This window comes from Nothobranchius furzeri, chromosome 13 (assembly GCF_043380555.1).
Source record: "Nothobranchius furzeri strain GRZ-AD chromosome 13, NfurGRZ-RIMD1, whole genome shotgun sequence".
NCBI lineage: Eukaryota > Metazoa > Chordata > Actinopteri > Cyprinodontiformes > Nothobranchiidae > Nothobranchius > Nothobranchius furzeri.
This window is the reverse complement of record NC_091753.1, coordinates 33,796,100-33,814,582: the sequence shown is the minus strand read 5'-3', so window position 1 is coordinate 33,814,582 and position 18,483 is coordinate 33,796,100. Positions and strand designations below refer to the sequence as shown.

The 18,483-nt window shown below is 41.4% G+C and overlaps 1 protein-coding gene across 1 annotated transcript in view; it reads left to right on the top strand.

Moving 5' to 3' along the window:
* Window positions 1-5,186: 5,186 nt before the first annotated feature.
* LOC107380473 (cGMP-dependent 3',5'-cyclic phosphodiesterase) overlaps window positions 5,187-18,483 on the top strand; it is a 264,584-nt gene continuing 251,287 nt past the window's right edge. Inside the window, exon 1 of the mRNA XM_015951734.3 lies at window positions 5,187-5,368. Within this exon, the coding sequence (XP_015807220.1) occupies window positions 5,310-5,368 (59 nt within the window). The 5' untranslated portion in view covers window positions 5,187-5,309. The remainder of the gene's footprint in view (window positions 5,369-18,483) is intronic.

The following is an 18,483-nucleotide window of genomic DNA, read 5'->3' as shown; positions in this document are numbered from 1 at the left end:
TACTGTTTGTATGATGTTCTTTGTCTGAAATGCTGTGTTACTTCTACACCAGATGTAACGGGACATTTGCCTTCCAAAAAGTTCAACTTTTGTCTCATCAGTCCACAAGGTATTTCCCCAAAAGTCTTGGCAATCATTGAGATGTTTCTTAGCAAAATTGAGACGAGCTCTAATGTTCTTTTTGTTTAACAGTGGTTTGCGTCTTGGAAATCTGCCATGCAGGCCATTTTTGCCCAGTCTCTTTCTTATGGTGGAGTCGTGAACACTGACCTTAACTGAGGCAAGCGAGGCCTGCAGTTCTTTAGAAGTTGTCCTGGGGTCTTTTGTGACCTTGGATGAGTTGTCTCTGAGCTCTTGGGGTAATTTTGGTCGGCCGCCCACTCCTGGGAAGGTGCACCACTGTTCCATGTTGTTGCCATTTGTGGATAATGGCTCTCACTGTGGTTCGCTGGAGTCCCAAAGTTTTAGAAATGGCTTTATAACCTTTACCAGACTGATAGATCTTAATGACTTTTGTTCTCATTTGTTCTTGAATTTCTTTGGATCTTGGCATGATGTCTAGCTTTTGAGGTGCTTTTGGTCTACTTCTCTGTGTCAGACAACTCATATTTAAGTGATTTATTGATTGAAACAGGTGTGGCAGTAATCAGGCTTGGGGGTGGCTACAGAAACTGAACTCAGGTGTGAAACACCTCAGTTGGGTTATTTTTTAACAAGGGGGCAATTACTTTTTCACACACGACATTGTGGGTTTGGATTTTGTTATCTCCCTAAATAATAAAAACCATCATTTCTAAACTGCATTTGGTGTTATCTTTAACTAATGGTTAAATGTGTCTAATGATCAGAAACATTTAGTGTGACAAACATGCAAAAGAATAAGAAATCAGGACGAGGGCAAATAGTTTTTCACACCACTGAATTTGTCAGTTTTTAGTTCAGGGCTTGGCAAGCTTATGTAGCCTGGGCAGCCATGCCAATGCTTCTCTATGGTTAGAAAAGGGCCTGGTAAAACTCCCATTCAAATAACCCCACCCCCTGAGAATTCTAACCGAGCCAATCAGCTCTGAGCATTGTACGTCACACACCGCAACGCTCAGTTTGTCATAAACAACAAAGATGACATCTGAAACGTTGTTTGCTGCGGCTCTTTCCTCTGTTCTAAACGTCTTTGACATGTCTTTAAAACAACAAGTAGAACACATTCAGTCGTCATTTCTGCCTTTTTTCTGATAGGTTATTTTTGAGCTGGCTAGTTCCGCCCCTCGTGGTGCTTCCTGTCTCTATCCTGACTTGTCCTCAGTGTAGAAGAGACAGGCAGGCCAGGCTAATGCTTATGATCTTCAGTCCTGGGCAATATCCAGTCCTGGAATCTTTTAGGAAGGGGTGTTGTGGTCAATGAGGCCAACAGTCTAGAAAGTTTTGGTGGTTTCACTGCTTCAACAGACCTGATTCAATGGTTGAATTACCTATTCAGCATCTCACTGAGTTCCACGCAAGCCTGATAATCACCTAATGATTTAAATCAGGTGTTGAAGCAGAGTAACGTCCAAATTACACTGAATGGCCCTCATGGAGCAGGCTTAAACACCACGTTTTAGAAGATGTTCATCTCCCCACACACCTGATTTGAATCAATGAGTGATTGCCAGACCCCTACAGAAAAAGAGGACATGATGAACAGAAAATTCTACCACTGAAGGCTGGAAAGACAGTTAAACTAATGTGGCATTGTTGAGCCCAAGACTCCCAGGTAAGAGTCAAGCATGCTAACCAGCCAGCCAAAGGGACATCCCCTTGGCCAAGTAGCCAGGGCACATGATCTATTGGGATACAGTGACACTCACCCTGTCACATTAATTAATTTATTAAAAAAAACTATTACACAGATTTAACACCTATTAACCTGTTTGCTAAGTGGTCTGCTAGGGCTAAAGCTAGGTGGAGACTAGTAGCTGGAGATGATGGATAATGATTAACATTTGTGAGCAATTAAAACAACATTACAAAGTTGTCAATCAGTCACAGTCAGAATGTGCTCACAGCCTATGGTGGAGGACTAATCAGCCTAAATTAATTGCAAACACCTGTGGTGCTCATGGCTTCAGAAAGGTATATTAGGCCTAGTAGATGAGGCTATGCATTTTTCTTTTAGTTGAATGTAATCAACCACTAACAATTATTTTCCCAGCTAATTGTCAAGAAAAGTAGCTGTCTTCAACCCCCCATTTGGTTAAAGGCCTTGAACGTGGACAAGTACTTCCAAGGCTACTGTTTCCCTATTGGCCACACGCTCCACTGGAAAGGCCTTATATGGTGTAGCATGTGTGATGGACCTTGAGACCTGCAGTGTTCCGTGATTGACACAGCGGAGAGGAGAGCCGCGCCTGAGGAAACCCTGCCGGATAGAGTTGATTATCTCTCAGAGGGTATAGGCAGTGGCGGTTTTACCATTAGGCATAGGTCGGCGGCCGCCTGGGGCCCCCTTGTGTTGGGGGTTCCCCTAGCCCTGACTGCTGGCACCCCTCTGTCAATGCCACAATATTCTTATTACCAACCTGTTGCGCAGACGGGATTTGACATGTGCACTTCTCATTACCATAATTCCTGAACTGTTCAAGATATCAATACAATTCCAAAAGTGCTGAAAAGATAAAAAATGGGGCTTTTCATGCATATACAACTGGGATTCCCTGTCTTGACCGCAAGAAATCACAACACAGATTCAGAGACGTGCTGAGTTTGTCATCCAAAATGCTCAGTTTTATAACTTTTGAATGGCTGATCAGATTCCTAAAATTCCAACGGTTACCATAAGTACATAAAAGCAGCTTTCCAACGATCTATAGCATGATGCATTCAGAGTTATGGAAAATATCGCTACGAGGGGAAATCCTGCTATACAGCCTGATTGAAATGGAGCACAGCGGAGTGCAGCGCCGCGGTGAAAGCAAATAACGGAAAGGGGAAGCAAGGGGAAGCTAATTAGCATAAAAGCTGGCATGAAATTATGGAAATGCATCCATCCATCCATTTTCTGAACCCGCATGTCCACACGGGGGGGGGGGGGGGGGGGGGGGGGGGGGGGGCTATCTCCAGCGGGGTACACCCTGGACAGAGAGCCAGTCCATCGCAGGGCAACACAGAGACACACAGGACAAACAATCATGCACACTCAGACCCAGGGACAATTTAGACACACCAATCAACCTAACAGGCATGTTTTTGGACTGTGGGAGGAAGCCGCAGTACCCGGAGAGAACCCACGCATGCACAGGGAGAACATGCAAACTCCATGCAGAAAGATCCCAGGCCGGGAAGCGAACCCAGGACCTCCTTACTGCAAGGCAACAGCTCTAACCACTGCCCCACTGCACAGCCTATTATGGAATACGTCAAAGAAAATCAACACGATCTATTAGGTGTCCCAGAAGGCTTATATCTGAAGACAGTGACCACGAAGAAGGACAGATCTCCAGTGAACCAGGTTTGTTTGTTCAGTCTTTATTTTTAAATTTTTTTGAACAACCCTCACCTATTTGCTAATTGTAAGATTCAGCTTCATTCCAGCATTATTTACGTTTTTACAATAAATAATTATTTTTGCTAAAAGAAAAGTTTTTGGTGTAGCAGTGCACGGTGTGCAAGAGAAGCACCCCATGGCAGTGTGAGGTGCGTAGGACTCTGCCTGCAGCTGGAGAGAAACTGCTTCAAGGCCTACCACATCAAACAAAAACGTCTGAAAGTTTACAAAAATAAATGGTCTTAAAAACTGCTAATTTTTTTTTACCAAGGTTCAAACTTTTAAGAATAGATGCATTACAGTTCAAAGTTTAAATTGTTCATTCCATATTGTTTGCCCAGTAATTTTGAAGTTCCTGTTCAGTAATAAATGTAAAAAATTAGAATCTGTTTTTTTCCGTTTAAAACTGACGTGATGGGATATCCGCTACCGTTGCATCCCAATGCAGCGTTACACTGACGCGATGGGATGTCCGCAGCCAGGGCACCAAACAAGCTCATTGTACCTCACCCTAACCTTATCCTCTTATTTAACCTTCCCCTCACCCCTATCAAACCTTAACCATCTTGCTAGCGAACACGTTAGTGATGTGTCGATCGCTCTAAAAGCCGGCTCTATGAAGTGAACTGCGGGAGCCGCCTTGCCATTGGTCAAGTTTGGACTGAGCCAACGCCAGGGGGAGGTTTCAACGACCACGGTGGAGGTTAAAAGTAGAGGGTATGTGTAACCCCCCCTCGCCAGATGGTATGTTCTAACATTCCCCTTGGGTGGCAAATACGAAAATTCACAGCCAGATTGCATGGGAAACAAACGCTTGATCACAGTGAGAGTAACGTTTTAGGTAGCAAGAGGGTTAAGGTTAGGGTGAGGTGAGGGGAAGGTTATAAATAGTAAAACGTTAAGGTTTAGGTGCAGTTAACTTAGGTGTCGCATCAGCGGACATCCCATCACATCAGTTTTATGCTGCATTGGGATCTGCAGTTAGAAAAGGGAAAAACCCCTTTTCGCACATAAGTAACGAAAAAGGGCACTTTTGGCGTCGGGTCTGACGCGGAGAGTGGCTGACCAAGCGTTTGTTTTTGATGCACTGTGAGTGAGAATCTGTTGAATAAAAAGGGAAAATAACTCATGTCAGAAGAGAGTTTTGCAAATTGGTAAGATTGTCGAAAATTTTGTGTAAGGGGCCCCATGTCTGTGTTCACCTTGGGCCCCAATAACCAAAGCCGCCACTGGCTATAGGAATGGATAGCAAGAGGAAGAGCGGGAGCTCCGTGAAAATATGCGGCTGAGGCGCGAAGACGCACCTTGAAAGTTTAATATTCACGACACAAGTTTAATTTCCACGCATGGACTGGTCAGTGCGCGCGGAGGAACAGAAAACGGTTAGAGGAAATTAGTTTTTCAGAGCACGCGGATGAGTGGCGCGTGCCTCAGCTCAGACTGTTGATGCGTCCATGTGGTGCTGCAAACACAGGGTGAGCTCTTTCTCTCTCTCCCTCTCTCTGCTCAGCTGCTATATGTCCTTGCTCACCACAGGCTCGTATATCAGTTACCGGGTCTTGACCAATCCCCGCGCGCTGTCAGAGCAGAGAGGAGAGCAGACCGGAGGGAGGCAGGCAGAGCGAGCGGAGCACACACCCAGTCATCTATCCATCCTCGTTCAGCACTCCAGACCCGACAGAGAATCCCACTCTGAGGCTGCTGACCCTCCTGGTCCCACTGACTGCATCTGTTTGGCTTAAAATAAGGCTTTTTTTTTAAAAGGTGGCGCGAGGCAGGATGCGTGATGGGACAAGCGTGCGGTCACGCGCTTCTCTGCCGTAGCCAACCGCCGTCCTCTGAGATGTAAGTGTCCCCGTCTCTTCTAAACTATCTTCTCAGGTTTTTACATCCTGAAGCTTCTTACTACTTCAGCGCTCTTGCTCCAGAAACACATGGCGTCTGAACGCGAAGTGTGTGTGGTGTGTAGCAGTATGTGTGTGACCTGCTGGGTGTTATTATCTCCGCTGTGAACTGTCATTCAATATATGTCCTGCTGGAACATCGCCAGGATGCTCTGCCAGGGCGTCTGTGTCTGCTCCACACATGAGCTAATTCTCTGACCTTATCGTGCCTTATGTATCTTCCACACCATCATAACTCAGACGGGCTCCTTTAATACTCAGCAAACCCATTTGTGTTTCATTTCCCTCTTAATTTAATCCTGTTTGAGAAAATGGCCATTTCAAACTCGACCGAGTAAACCACGTGACCCTAAACTCTTAATGTAGGCTGTGTATTCAGCACACTCTATAATAACCCCATAAGCTCTGACAGCTTTATTAATGTTCTTTTATAATGAGCAAAGCTGTATAGACGAGTCACTGTCAATTATGAGCTCAGGTGTTGCCAGGTTGTTGAAAAATGTACTAATTTGCAGCATTTGACCTGGAAAAACCACAGCTGTCACTGCACAGCCTTAGCATTAAAAGGATGATGAAACATCTAATTTATCATTTTTTAAAGTTTTTTACCCAAATCACCAAGATTTTGCTGCCTTATCCACTGATCAGTTATAATATTTACATTGTTGGATCTGCTGGAAAAACCCAGAGTGATTGTAAAAACAAGGTTGTTTTCCGTTCTTCATCCCATGGTTCACAGATGGATGGCAAATTTGAGCTGTGGATCAAAGGAGTCTGGCATGATCATTATAATAATTGGCTGGTTTATTTGACTCAACAAAGCAGCGCAGTGTTGAGTTTCAACTTGGCATCCTTTCTGTGCATATTCACGACGCGTCTGATCACTGTTCAATACACTCAGTGGTTGAAATCATTAGGCCTGTTTGCTGCGTTGTTCTTTTTCGTGATGCAGTTAGTGGGGCACCTGTGTGGAAAAGTGAGCTTATAAACATCAGAGCAATGCTCTGTGTGTGGATAAACGTTAGTGTCTCACATCTCTGGGACTGATTTGAAATGAAAGCGATGCTCCTGCTGCTGATTGAGCCGACTGATTGTGATCAGACAGGCAGCTGATCAAAAAGCCTTCACTTTGAAACTAAACACTGTTTTGAAAACCTGCAAAGTATTTCCTCATCTTTAAGAACTGGATTACATTCATAGAGAATAACTGTAAAACTAGAAACTAGAAACATCTATTACAGTTTCAACTTCCTTTTTTCTTTACACAAAGTCAAAGTCCCCACATGTGTTTGACTCTCTTTATATCCTCGTTCATTACTGGTTGTAAATTCAATAAAGGCAATCACTCGAGGGTGATGGATTTCATTCACCACTTTCACAAAGAAGACTTAAGCTTCTTCCGCTGAACTTTTGTTGGCCAGTCCTGGAGAAAAAAATCCTGAATGGTGAGAGAATAATGAATCTGCCACATGGATGACAGTGATGTCTGCAATGCAATTAGACCCAGTAGCTGGTCTCACCTGCTTCCCCCAAGCCAAAGCTGGTTGGACAGCGCCAGTGATCAGTGAAGGTCAGGAGATGAAGTGTGATGCTCAAACAGAATATGAGTGCAGATGGCATGCATGCAGCTAGTGGGATGAGTTTTTACTGACCAGTAAGAACCACCATAATAACTGCAGCTGGACACATGCCTAAATGATCCAGAGATTAGAAAACTGAATCATAATTTTAAATCTGTATTATACAATTGTGTACAAAGCTATTGCGTATGCTCATAGTTTCTCAGCATATACACTCACCAGTCACTTTATCAGCTAAACAAGTTCATATGCTTTTTTTTTTAACACAAAAGTGTTGACTCAGATAATTAACCATGCCAACACCAGTGGTTACCAAAGTTGGGGTTGGGACTCAACTCAAAGGACCAAACGTTGGGTCCTAAGATGATCTCCAGACTTTTAATTAAATGCAAAAAGTGAGCAAATTACAAATTTCTAACCATGTTATTAAAATGCATGAGGAATAGATAAAAGTAGTGTACTGATGGTAGAGAATGCTTATGTTTTCATTATCATCTTGTTTCATTGGCAATAGTTGGGTCATATGACTGTCAGGGCCACATCGTGGTCAGAAGCTGAAATGTTTGGGAACTTCTGATCTACACAAATGCACTATAAAGGTGACTCCTGGTAATAATGGTGTTGCTGCATGTCTGATAGGAGTATCTTTTGTGACGACGCATTGCATCATGGGATTTTGTGGCAAGAAATGGCGTATTTTGCCTATGATTCAATTGTTTCCAATCCAATCCAATTTTATGTATAAAGCGCATTCACAAGGCATTACAACCAAACAAGGCGCTGTACACTAAAAATGTTAGTTAATTAAACAGGCGATATACAAACATGTCGAACACAGATAAAAGATAAAAAGGAAATACAACAAAATTCCCAAAAACTAACAGCTAAAAATCAATAAGACACAGGGAGAATAAAAATTAGAAAAACATTTTAAAAAAGAACCTCAATACTACGGAAGTAGATATTGTAAAGTCCATTTTTAAACAATGCAGATGTAAGTGAGGTTCATAATTATGTGGTATAAGCTAGGTTGAAGTAGTGAGTTTTCAAGCGTGATTTAAAAATGCTAGCTGTTGGTGCTTGCCTCACTAGCAGTGGTAATGCGTTCCTCAGCTTCGGTGCACAGACAGAGAAAGCCCTTTCTCCACGGCTTTTTAAACGAGCATTCGGAACAGCTAGGAGGAGCTTATCTTCAGACCTGAGAGCACGCGGCGGGTTGTAGTAATGGACAAGTTCACACAGATATGGAGGAGCTTGATGGTTCAAGGATTTATAAGTCAGAAGCATAATTTTGAAATTTATCCTAAACTGCACGGGCAACCAGTGGAGAGATTTCAGAATTGGAGAAATGTGTTGTCTTCTGTCAGCTCCAGTCAGGAACCTAGCTGCTGAATTCTGGACCAGCTGAAGTCTAGAAAGAGCTGCCATATGCTTACTGATGCCATATAAGCAGGAGTTAGAGTAATCCAGCCTTGAAGTGATAAAAGTGTGGACCACGGATTTCAGAAGACGGATGTTTTGTAGGTTTGGAGGCTTATTTAGTTCATGGTAAATCTTTGTGACTAAGTATTTGTTAATCAGAGAAGATGTTTTAAAAACATTCATCTTCATGTATTTTTAAATCCACGGAGTCATGTTGTTTTCAAGTTCTGATTCAGGTGTCTCAACCAAGTCCCCACAATGCGGCTCTAAAATTGGGCCCAACCCGGAAGTACCAAAAAGTGCAGTTCCACCCGCATCCGCTGGGGGCTGGTGTCAGAAGCGAGCAAATCCTCATTGACTCCCATGTTAAAAATACCAATTTCACAGCAGAAATAAACATGTTTACAGCCTGGTACCAAAACATGTTTTTGGTTTAAATGATCTAGTTTACACTCATGACAACTCTGAGGGGGCTGAATTTTTTTCTCACTCTTCTGTTTAAGTGTATTAAAAGCCTAAAATTCTGTATAATTAATGAGCATCAGACACACGTGACCACAGAGCTAGCTCCGTGGAAAGGCCTCAGTAGAGCCTCGGTCTGGCCTGGAAACTGTTCCTGGATTTTGAGTCTCGTGTTTGTGTATTCTTTTTTGGATATTTTTTGTGCAATTGTTGGACCAAATGACTTGCTGTGGTATTAATTGCACTAATAGAACGTCCAAGGAGTCTCCACTTCATTTTTTTCGGTAAGTAAAATTATATTTATGTATTTTAGGTCACTGCCGAGCTGAGCTTAGATTTTAACATGTACTGCTTAACCATGAAATTTAGATGTAATAGGATAAAACCCAGTGCATTTAACATAATGCTGCACTTTAGAAAATGGGTTGAAATATAACATGTTGGTGGAGCTGGGTTCCGACTATCGGCTTGTGGAGGTCTCAGGAGACCTCTGTTTTCCACCCGGTTTTACCCAGCGGTCAGCCCGGCGTATCTGTGACTCAGAAGCTCTGGTGTTGTGCACAGTTAACTCCGGTTGTAGCTAGGTTGCTACCTCCGTTAGCTTAGCTCCCACCTCTGCATTAGCTTTGGGTTAGCTTCAGGTGAGCTTGTAGCTAGTTCGACCGGGTGTCATCAGTTGATCCCAGCCTAACAGCCCCACCCTCAGCTCCTCCTCTCTTCCCTGTTATGGAATTGTCTGGGCTTGACGGAACCTGTGACACTGTCAAAGTGGCGGTGGTGGCCACCTCCCATTTTAGTACAAAGACGTGTTATTGGAGCCTATGGAAAGGAGATGTCCAGTATATTTATGTCGATGGTCTCAACCCACAATCATTAAAATTATCAATAAAGAATTAAAAAAGGACATTGGTTAATAAAGACTTACCAGGCGTTGCAGTCACGGTGAGGATTTATGTTTTTTTTTATCATCACCCACAGGTGATGTAAATAACGCTGTGGCTCGGAGCCGACGGCTGCTATTAGCAGAACTATCGCTTTCCATGTTGCAGAAGAGATATTCCCAACTTTCTTTGAAACAAAATAATTGTAGGCAATTGATTATGAATAAATGTCTCCGCAGCAGATTTGTAGAAAATAACACAGGTGAATTGGACCAACATTTTCAATCATCCCAGAGCTCATTCGGGCTTTTAATAACTTCAATTTTGTCTTCAATACAGATTTTTAGCTTCTCTCTAAACCTCCTCCTGTCTTTAGGTGTTAGTGTTTTTATTTATTAGGGATTTTGCCCACAAACATTTGTGAAAGTGTATGTTGCGGGCCATATTGTGTGTGTTTTTGCCACACAGCCCCTCGCACTTGTGCACAAAGATTAAGAACGGTGTCAACAATGATCCTCCTATTAGTCAGATGGTTGTATTTTTCTGTATCTATATGTAATTCAATTTTCTTCCAAATGTACTTAATGAGCCTCCAAAAGGAAGCTAACATCCTTAGCTTCCCATTTTTGTCACTAGGAGTTTACATGTTCTGTTTAGGAAATGTGCCGTGCTATTTGAAACCTTTCAGAGCAAGGACAGGCCCACATATGATTAAAAATATCACTGTTGGCACTATGGAGGTGTCATTTGTTCTGAAATATTTATTTGTTTCTTCAGACATTTTATCAATTCAGAAATAAGACTTTTGGATTTCATGAAATCCAACCTCCTCCTGTATGAATTCCACCCATTTTATGACACAACCATAGATTCATCAACCACAAAGAGAAACAACAAAGCAGCGTTTGCAGCAAAATGCACACTGAGTAGTTCTCCATTGGGTAATGGGTTAGGGTTTTGGTTACCACCCGCAGACACCACTCGAATGGAGAAAAACTGGCTGGATGAATCATTATTCCACTCCAGATGCTCAGCCATTCAGCTAGTGGCTAGCAGTTAGCATTTTGGTTGTACTCACCGCCCTGGCCTCTCCATCAGGTGGTTTTAACGGTGGAATGGTGCTGGTTTGAAGATAAAAATCTACTCTGGTACTGGCGAACAAACAATTACGAACAAAGAAATTCTGGATTGGTTTTTGGAAGCGTCTGAAGATAGAATCCAACCATTTTTGGTGATTAAACTCTTATGAGGGGTGACAGAACATGTTCCATTGCCTCTCGCAGCTAAAATAGCATTTTTCGGGTCCTAGGCATTATCCAAAGTTCAAACTAGAAAAGAAAAACAGTAGTTTTCAACTGCAGAGATGAAAACAACTGGTGTATGCTTGCAACTTAGGAGGAGAGGTTGTTAGTGTTTACAGTCCAGGGGAGGCGGGTTCAAGACTTTTACACTACTTAAAGTTCTTCATTAGAACATCTGAAAATACTTTAGGAAGAAAACAAAAATAGATTTAGATGGGGTAAGACTGCATCTGGATTTTACTACTCACCTGTCGCATGTGCAAACATATATTTATTTTTAAAACAGTAATATGTAATCCCACTGATGTTTTTAATAAGTCTGACCATTTGTGGGAAAAATTTGAGCATTAGGTTTGCTGTAGGAAGGCATTAGATTGTTTATTTTAAAAAATTAGACATGGCTAATATTTTAGAATGTTTTGTACCATCATGTTTTCATGTTGTTTTTGTGTATTTGTAAATAGCCTTTCTAAAAAATCCTCACAGTTTGTTTTTCCACTGATTTATGGCAACCAGCACACATCACCCTCATAATCTGTGTATTTTTGTGCCAAAAGGCATGCACACGAGTTTTTATTATTCTGAAAATATTGAAATTTATGGGACTAATGCCAGGAAGTTACATTCCCCAGCCCCCTGCTGAGCAAACACACCCACGCAGAAGTGCATGCAAGTGCTTAGCAGCAGAGTTGTAACCTGACCTCTGTGTGTGTGTGTGTGTGTGTGTGTGTGTGTGTGTGTGTGTGTGTGTGTGTGTGTGTGTGTGTGTGTGTGAGAGAGAGAGAGAGAGAGAGAGAGAGAGAGCCTGCATGTGTGTCAGAAAAAAAAGATGCTGATGTTGCACTGTGTTATCAGTAATGGGCTCATCAATATTAAAGTATTCACAGAGAGATGAGAATTGGAAAAGAGAAATAAATGAATTTAAGGCAAAGATTGGAAGTTATTTCCTGTTTTATGCCAGTAACATGATTATAAATAATTTGACTCCCATTTCACGGGAATCCTGCAAGACTCGTGTGCCCCACTGGGATCCCAAAAATTGGTCAGCCTTTACCCCACAGGGAGGAAATAATTTAAACCTGCTGTTAAAAGAGCCAGTCAGAGGTTAAATAGCTCTTAAATGCTTCACAAATTATTATGCCATCATCATTTTTATGAATACTATGAGCTAGCTTTTAAAGCTAGGTGGCACAAAACTCATCCAGTTGAATCACCAGTGCAGATAACTGGCGACCGGGATATAAAACTCTGTCTTTGTAATAAAAAGTCAACATAATGCCAGAAGAGAGTCAACAATCAGTCACAAGCAGCATAATTCAGGCATAAATTATTGGTTTCACCTCCATCATTATAAGGCTGTTTAATATGTAATTTTAGGTGATTTGTTCATGTATTCATCTGTATCAGTTATTGTGGGACTTAAAGTATTTATTTTTGTTGCAGAAACCTTTTATTATTATTATTATTAATCATAATAATCATGATAATAATAATTATTATTGCTATTATTAGTAGTTATATGTAAATATAAGGGGCTGCACAGTGGTTAGAGCTGTTGCCTTGCAGCGAGAAGGTCCTGGGTTCGCTTCCCGGCCTGGGATCTTTCTGCATGGAGTTTGCATGTTCTCCCTGTGCATGCGTGGGTTCTCTCCGGGTACTCCGGCTTCCTCCCACAGTCCAAAAACATGACTGTTAGGTTAATTGGTCTGTCTAAATTGTCCCTGGGTGTGAGTGTGTGTGTGTACATGATTGTTTGTCCTGTGCGTCTCTGTGTTGCCCTGTGATGGACTGGCTCTCTGTCCAGGGTGTACCCCGACTGATTGCTCATTGACCACTGGAGATAGGCACAAGCCCCCACCCCCCGCGCGACCCCACGTGGACAAAGCGGGTTCAGACAATGGATGGATGGATATAAATATAATATTGTTGTGAGTCAACAGTTCTGACTGCAACAACATTTCCATAGTCTGTTTAATGGCATAACTTACCTCAGTTCAATAATTGGTTAACTCGAGGAGCTAATCAACCAGTCATATGGCAGCAATAATGTGGTAAAGATGATTTACTGAAGTTCAAACTGAATGTCAAAATGTAGAATAAAAGGAATCTGGGTGATTCTGAATGTGATGTCATTCTTGAGAGTATTTTAGAAACTGCTGATCTACGGGGTTTTTCATCCACAACCATCTACCCAAGGTCCACAACAGAAAAAATAATCAGCAAGGGACAGCTGTGTGGATGAAATTCTTTGTTAATGTCAGAGGTCAAAGGAGAATGGGCAACAGTAACTCAAATAGCAAACAACCCCAAGTCTGCAGAATATCTGAACGTATTGTGAGTTTAAACTTAAAGATAGACTACAGCAGCAGAAGGTCACATCAGAAGCAGCAAAAAACAGGAAACCGGGGCAAAAACTCAAGTTCTCCAGAACAGAAAAATTAGAGAATGAAAATGCGTTTCCTGATCTGATGAGTGTTGATTTGTAGCTGCAACAGTCAGGTTGTCGGGCTAGAATTAGATGTCAGCATCACAAAAGGCTTTTTTTCAACAGTGACTTGTGCTTTAGCATAGAAATGTGCATAATAATAGTAATAATAATAATAATAATAATAATAATAATACATTTTTTTCAAAGTGATGAGGTTATTCATGACTACATTGTCAGAGTTCATCAGGCCTACTGTACAGGGTGAAGCCTAAATGAAATGATGTTGACTCATTTACTGTAAATCTGACATAACATCTGTATGTTACAGTAAATCTACCATACGTGTATATCTGTTTATGATAAAAACCTACCAAGACAACACTGGGTCTGTCTGATCCAGATGAGTGTTGAGGGAATTAAGCAGCTTTATTGTCTAAATAATTAATCTTTTGCACATTGTGATATTCTTGTTTGATAAATCAATATTTTTAATTCCTGGAGAATAAGCAGCTTTTTTAAAGGAATGCTTTATAAAACTAAAGGTTTTCACCCCGTATCTCTCCTTGAAAGTGGTCTCCAAAGAAAAGAGCAAGGCCCTTTATGATTCACTCAGGTGTTGTCGTGGTGTAGTTTAGTCGACTCAGTCTACAGGACAGTCAATCATGTCCTGGAGCATGTTTAATCGGTAGTAGCAAAGTCCACTCTTGTTAGTATTGTTGACATTGAAGGAGATTCACACAAGCTTACCAATGCAGACTCTGTACAACACATATGTCAGAGTCAAGGCCCGCGGGCCAGATGCGGCCCGCGGAGCATTTTTATGTGGCCCGCGAGATAAATATCAAAAATATATTAAAACTGGCCCGCTGGCCTATTTTGCCGCAAAGACTTCAACTCCCATGATGCTTTGCGGCGTCAGCGTGGAGCCAACGCGCCCCCTCCTTTGTGTTTTTTCCAGCGCCTGCTGCCGGGTGTCTGCAGCTCCGCTGTCTCTGACAAACTACACTCCTCTCACTCAGCGCCGAGTTCACTCAGCTATTTTCTGACGCTGAAGCCCAGAAACGGAGATTCTAGCCACTCAGTAATGTGTTCACGACTGAAAGAGAAAGTTTTCCAACTAACGTCCAGACAGAGCTGATATAACTCCAGCGAGCAGCGACACGCTCAAACCAGCACGGCTCTGTGGTTTTGTTTCCTCCCCGACACACAACAACGTGGTCAAGCTGCTCAGACATGTTCAGCAGCACAAACCTATGTGAGCACCAGTTGTCATCTAATGTTGTCATTATTATGATGAAGATAAACAAAACAACAGGAGTCTCCTCCTCAGCTCAGATCAACCCCATGATGCAGGTATCTGGCTGGAACAGGTGAGCATCACAGTAAACCAGTGGAACAAACTGAGCTTTAAATATGTTGGTTTTATGCTCTTTTTCTGCTCCAAAACATGAAAGTTAACAGGTGAGATGTTGCATTTTCATTCAAGATAAAATGATATTTTTATTTTGTTGTTGGCCCGTGAGAAAAGATTTAAAAGATTTTAAAAATGCTGATTATATATATATATAGTAATGAATACAACTGATGCCTTTTATTTAAAACTGACTTGCTCGTGTGTAATTTGGTTATTCCACATTCAGTGTTAATGCAATAATATGTTTGTTTCCAAATTTAAAGGTTCAAAATTGCATATATGTTGATAAAGAAAATGTGCAAATTTGCCGTCACTTTTTCAAAAAATATTAAGTTTGGCCCTCAACGCCGTCCCAGAGTTTCATTTCGGCCCCGTGTGAGTTTGAGTTTGACACCCTTGCTGTACAATGTTTAATGATCATCCCCCTAGTGTTGAATAATCAGCAAACCTAATCATCTGATTTGTGCTAAATATGACTGAATATTCATATTTCAACAGACTGAAGCAGAAAAGACTGAATACACATCCTTGAGGGATTCCTGTGCTCAGTTTGACGTCTCTTACTGCCAACGCAGTAATCTATCTATCATCTATGTCATAGGAAGTCTAAAATCTAGTGACAGAGGGAACTGTTTGAGCAGAGAGAGCTCCACTACATTGTGCCAAAGGCTCATTTGAAGCAGAGAAATGGAATTCTGTCAGAGTACTTTTCTGCTAGATGGTGTGAGAGACCTCTGCATTTGCATAATCTGTGTACCACTTTGATTGAAAAGCAAACAGGATCCAAAGAAAATGGCAGGGTGGCTTTAGTGTCTTCTGATGTTTTCCTCAATAAATAATTATTTTCGCCACATAAACACATCTGGTTTTTATAAATGATCCTTATCCTTTTTTGATTTTGTTCATAAGAGAAATTTTAAGTTAATTTGATATTCGATGAGATGCAGGGGTTCCATGAACAAAACTACGATCATATATGATCTCAGTGGAAAGGAAAGTTAGAAAGCAAACAAATATAAAACTAATAATAATGCATTAAACTTATATAGCACTTGTTTAGGGCACTTAGACACTTTCACACACTCACATTCACACAATGCCAGTGATGGTAAGCTACTTGTAGCCACAACTGCCCTGGGGTGGTCTGACAGAGGCCAGGCTGCCATTTGGTGCCGTTGGCCCCTCTGACTACCAACAACACAGGCAAGTTGGGTGAAGTGTCTTGCCTAAGGACACAACAGCAGAATGCCCGTGGCAGGACCTGGAATCGAACCCGTGACCCTTCGATCATGAGACATCCTGCTCTACCACCTGAGCTACTGCTGCCCCATAACAAATCACAACAAGCTAAAAGTTAGGGATGTAAGAAAACATTGACTCAGTGAAAAAGCTTTCTGTCTGAATAGATATTAAAGCTGTGTACGTTTGTAGTGTTTTTTAACTGAGAATTTATATTCAAACATTTACTGTATTTGTTTCGTATGGTGCAATTCAAACGCCGATTTCTAGGTGGTAGCAGTTTTTACAGCCTTCATTCCGACAGAACAACGAGATGACGCCCGTTATGTCTTGGAAATGTCTGGCTTGAATTTAAATTCAGTCTTAAAATTGCAAATATGGTGTAGCATTTAGCATCGTAATGTATTGTATTGTCTCCGCTGTGTTGTGTTTTACATCATATCGCCAGATTCCTACGGAGATGGATGTGCCAATTTAGTTACACGCCATTTAACATTGATGTTAAACAATGAAATCTCTGTAATTACATTTAATGCAGCTGTCTGTCTGTCAAGTAGAGAGCCTTTTCATACAGTCTCAGTCATTATTAATCAGCCTGGTTGACCAGGGTGTATCTCCACTTTATTCTAGCTGACAGAGCACATCAGTTCCAAGCTATTTTAAGAAAAATGAGAATTAATGTGTATAATTTTTACCAATACAACTCTTCTCCTATCAAAAGCCAAAAAGATGAAAGTATTATTCCCTTTTTTTGCTAATGCTTACAAACCACCCTTAAATGCAAATTATCTTCAGCATGAAGCGTAACTTAGCTTTTTATTATATTTCAAGGCTTTAAATCTTTTTACAGGAGAAAGCTAGGTTAGTATAGCTTTGTTTCACATTGAAACGTCTTCCAATATCTTCTCATGATGTAGGTAAACTTGTATATTTAGTAGAAATGTTTAAGTTGTGCACCGTCCATGTTCTTATTGTGGGTTGTGTGAGAAGAAACCACTCCATCAGCTGGTGTTTGTGATCTCTGACTTTGACACCTTATTAGTATGAGTCCTCTTAAAGGCGAAGGCTACAATTACATCAGGTTTTATGTTAATTCTTAAGATTAAAGCAGAAGCACACTTTATTTCTTGTCTCGTTGACTCAGGATGAGGGATTTAAGTGCAGTGTTTGAAACTTATAGTGCTTTTAAAATTACAGCAGAGAAAAATTTCACTCAACAGTGCTGTCAGGTGTGTGTGTGTGTGTGTGTGTGTGTGAGAGAGAGAGAGAGAGAGAGAGAGAGAGAGAGAGAGAGAGAGAGAGAGAGAGAGAGAGAGAGAGAGAGAGAGCGCCTGGAGGTGTCACGGTGAAATGAGTGTGACAGCTCCCGGCTTTGGCTCCCGCAGCTCTTGTCAGCTTTCTTATCTCTATGGGCTGTTGCCACAGACAGGTGTGTGTGTGTCTGAAGGAGAAGGACCTGTAATTGTGTGTCTGTGTGTGTATTATCAGTGTGTGTACATGCTGCAAATCTAAGTGTATGAGTTCTGTTTTTCTGGCAGCAATCTAATGGACAACCACAGCTAAATGTGTTTTGTGTGTGTGTGTGTGTGTGTGTGTGTGTGTGTGTGTGTGTGTGTGTGTGTGTGTACTCCCATGTGAAGTTCCATTGGAGGGTTAGAAAGCCACGTTGGGCTGTAGAGCTTTGGTTTAATTAGAAAACAGTGTCAAGTCTTGTTCATTTGCTTGGCAGTGGAGGTGTTTAGCTGGCTGTATTACTTACAGTGTGTGAGAAGGTTGTGTTGTTGTGTTGTGACAACAGAACGCCTCAGAGCACCAGCGATTTAAATGTGAACAGATGCAGACTTGTAGCCCGTGATGTGAGAATTTGCTTGGATTATGAATCATCGAATGCAAAATACTTTGTTTTGTTTTGTTTATTTAGCGTGGTTTAAAATGCAGAAGGCAACCTGCACCTGGTCTGTTTTTAATGTTTTTGCTCAGACAAATATTGTAGCTGTTAGAATTAGTCATCTAGTGGTAAAGAGGTGGGATGAAAGTGAGGCCACAGTTGAAAAGGAGAATCGGTAAAAACATTCATGCATAATGTGGAAGTTCACATAGCAGCCATGCAGCAGATATTACTTTCCCTTTTGTAAATACATTTCTATTTTTGAGTAGATTTTTTTTTTGGTGATAAGAAGACAGAAATGTCATTGTGACTAATCTTTTCATTCTGTTGAGCTGAACTATTTTAGATAATTAATTCTTGGTGGTGTTTGCTGTTAGTTTTGCGGTTCTTGTAGCAGTCAAAGTCCCTTTAGTGTTATCCGAGGCTCACATTACAAACCTT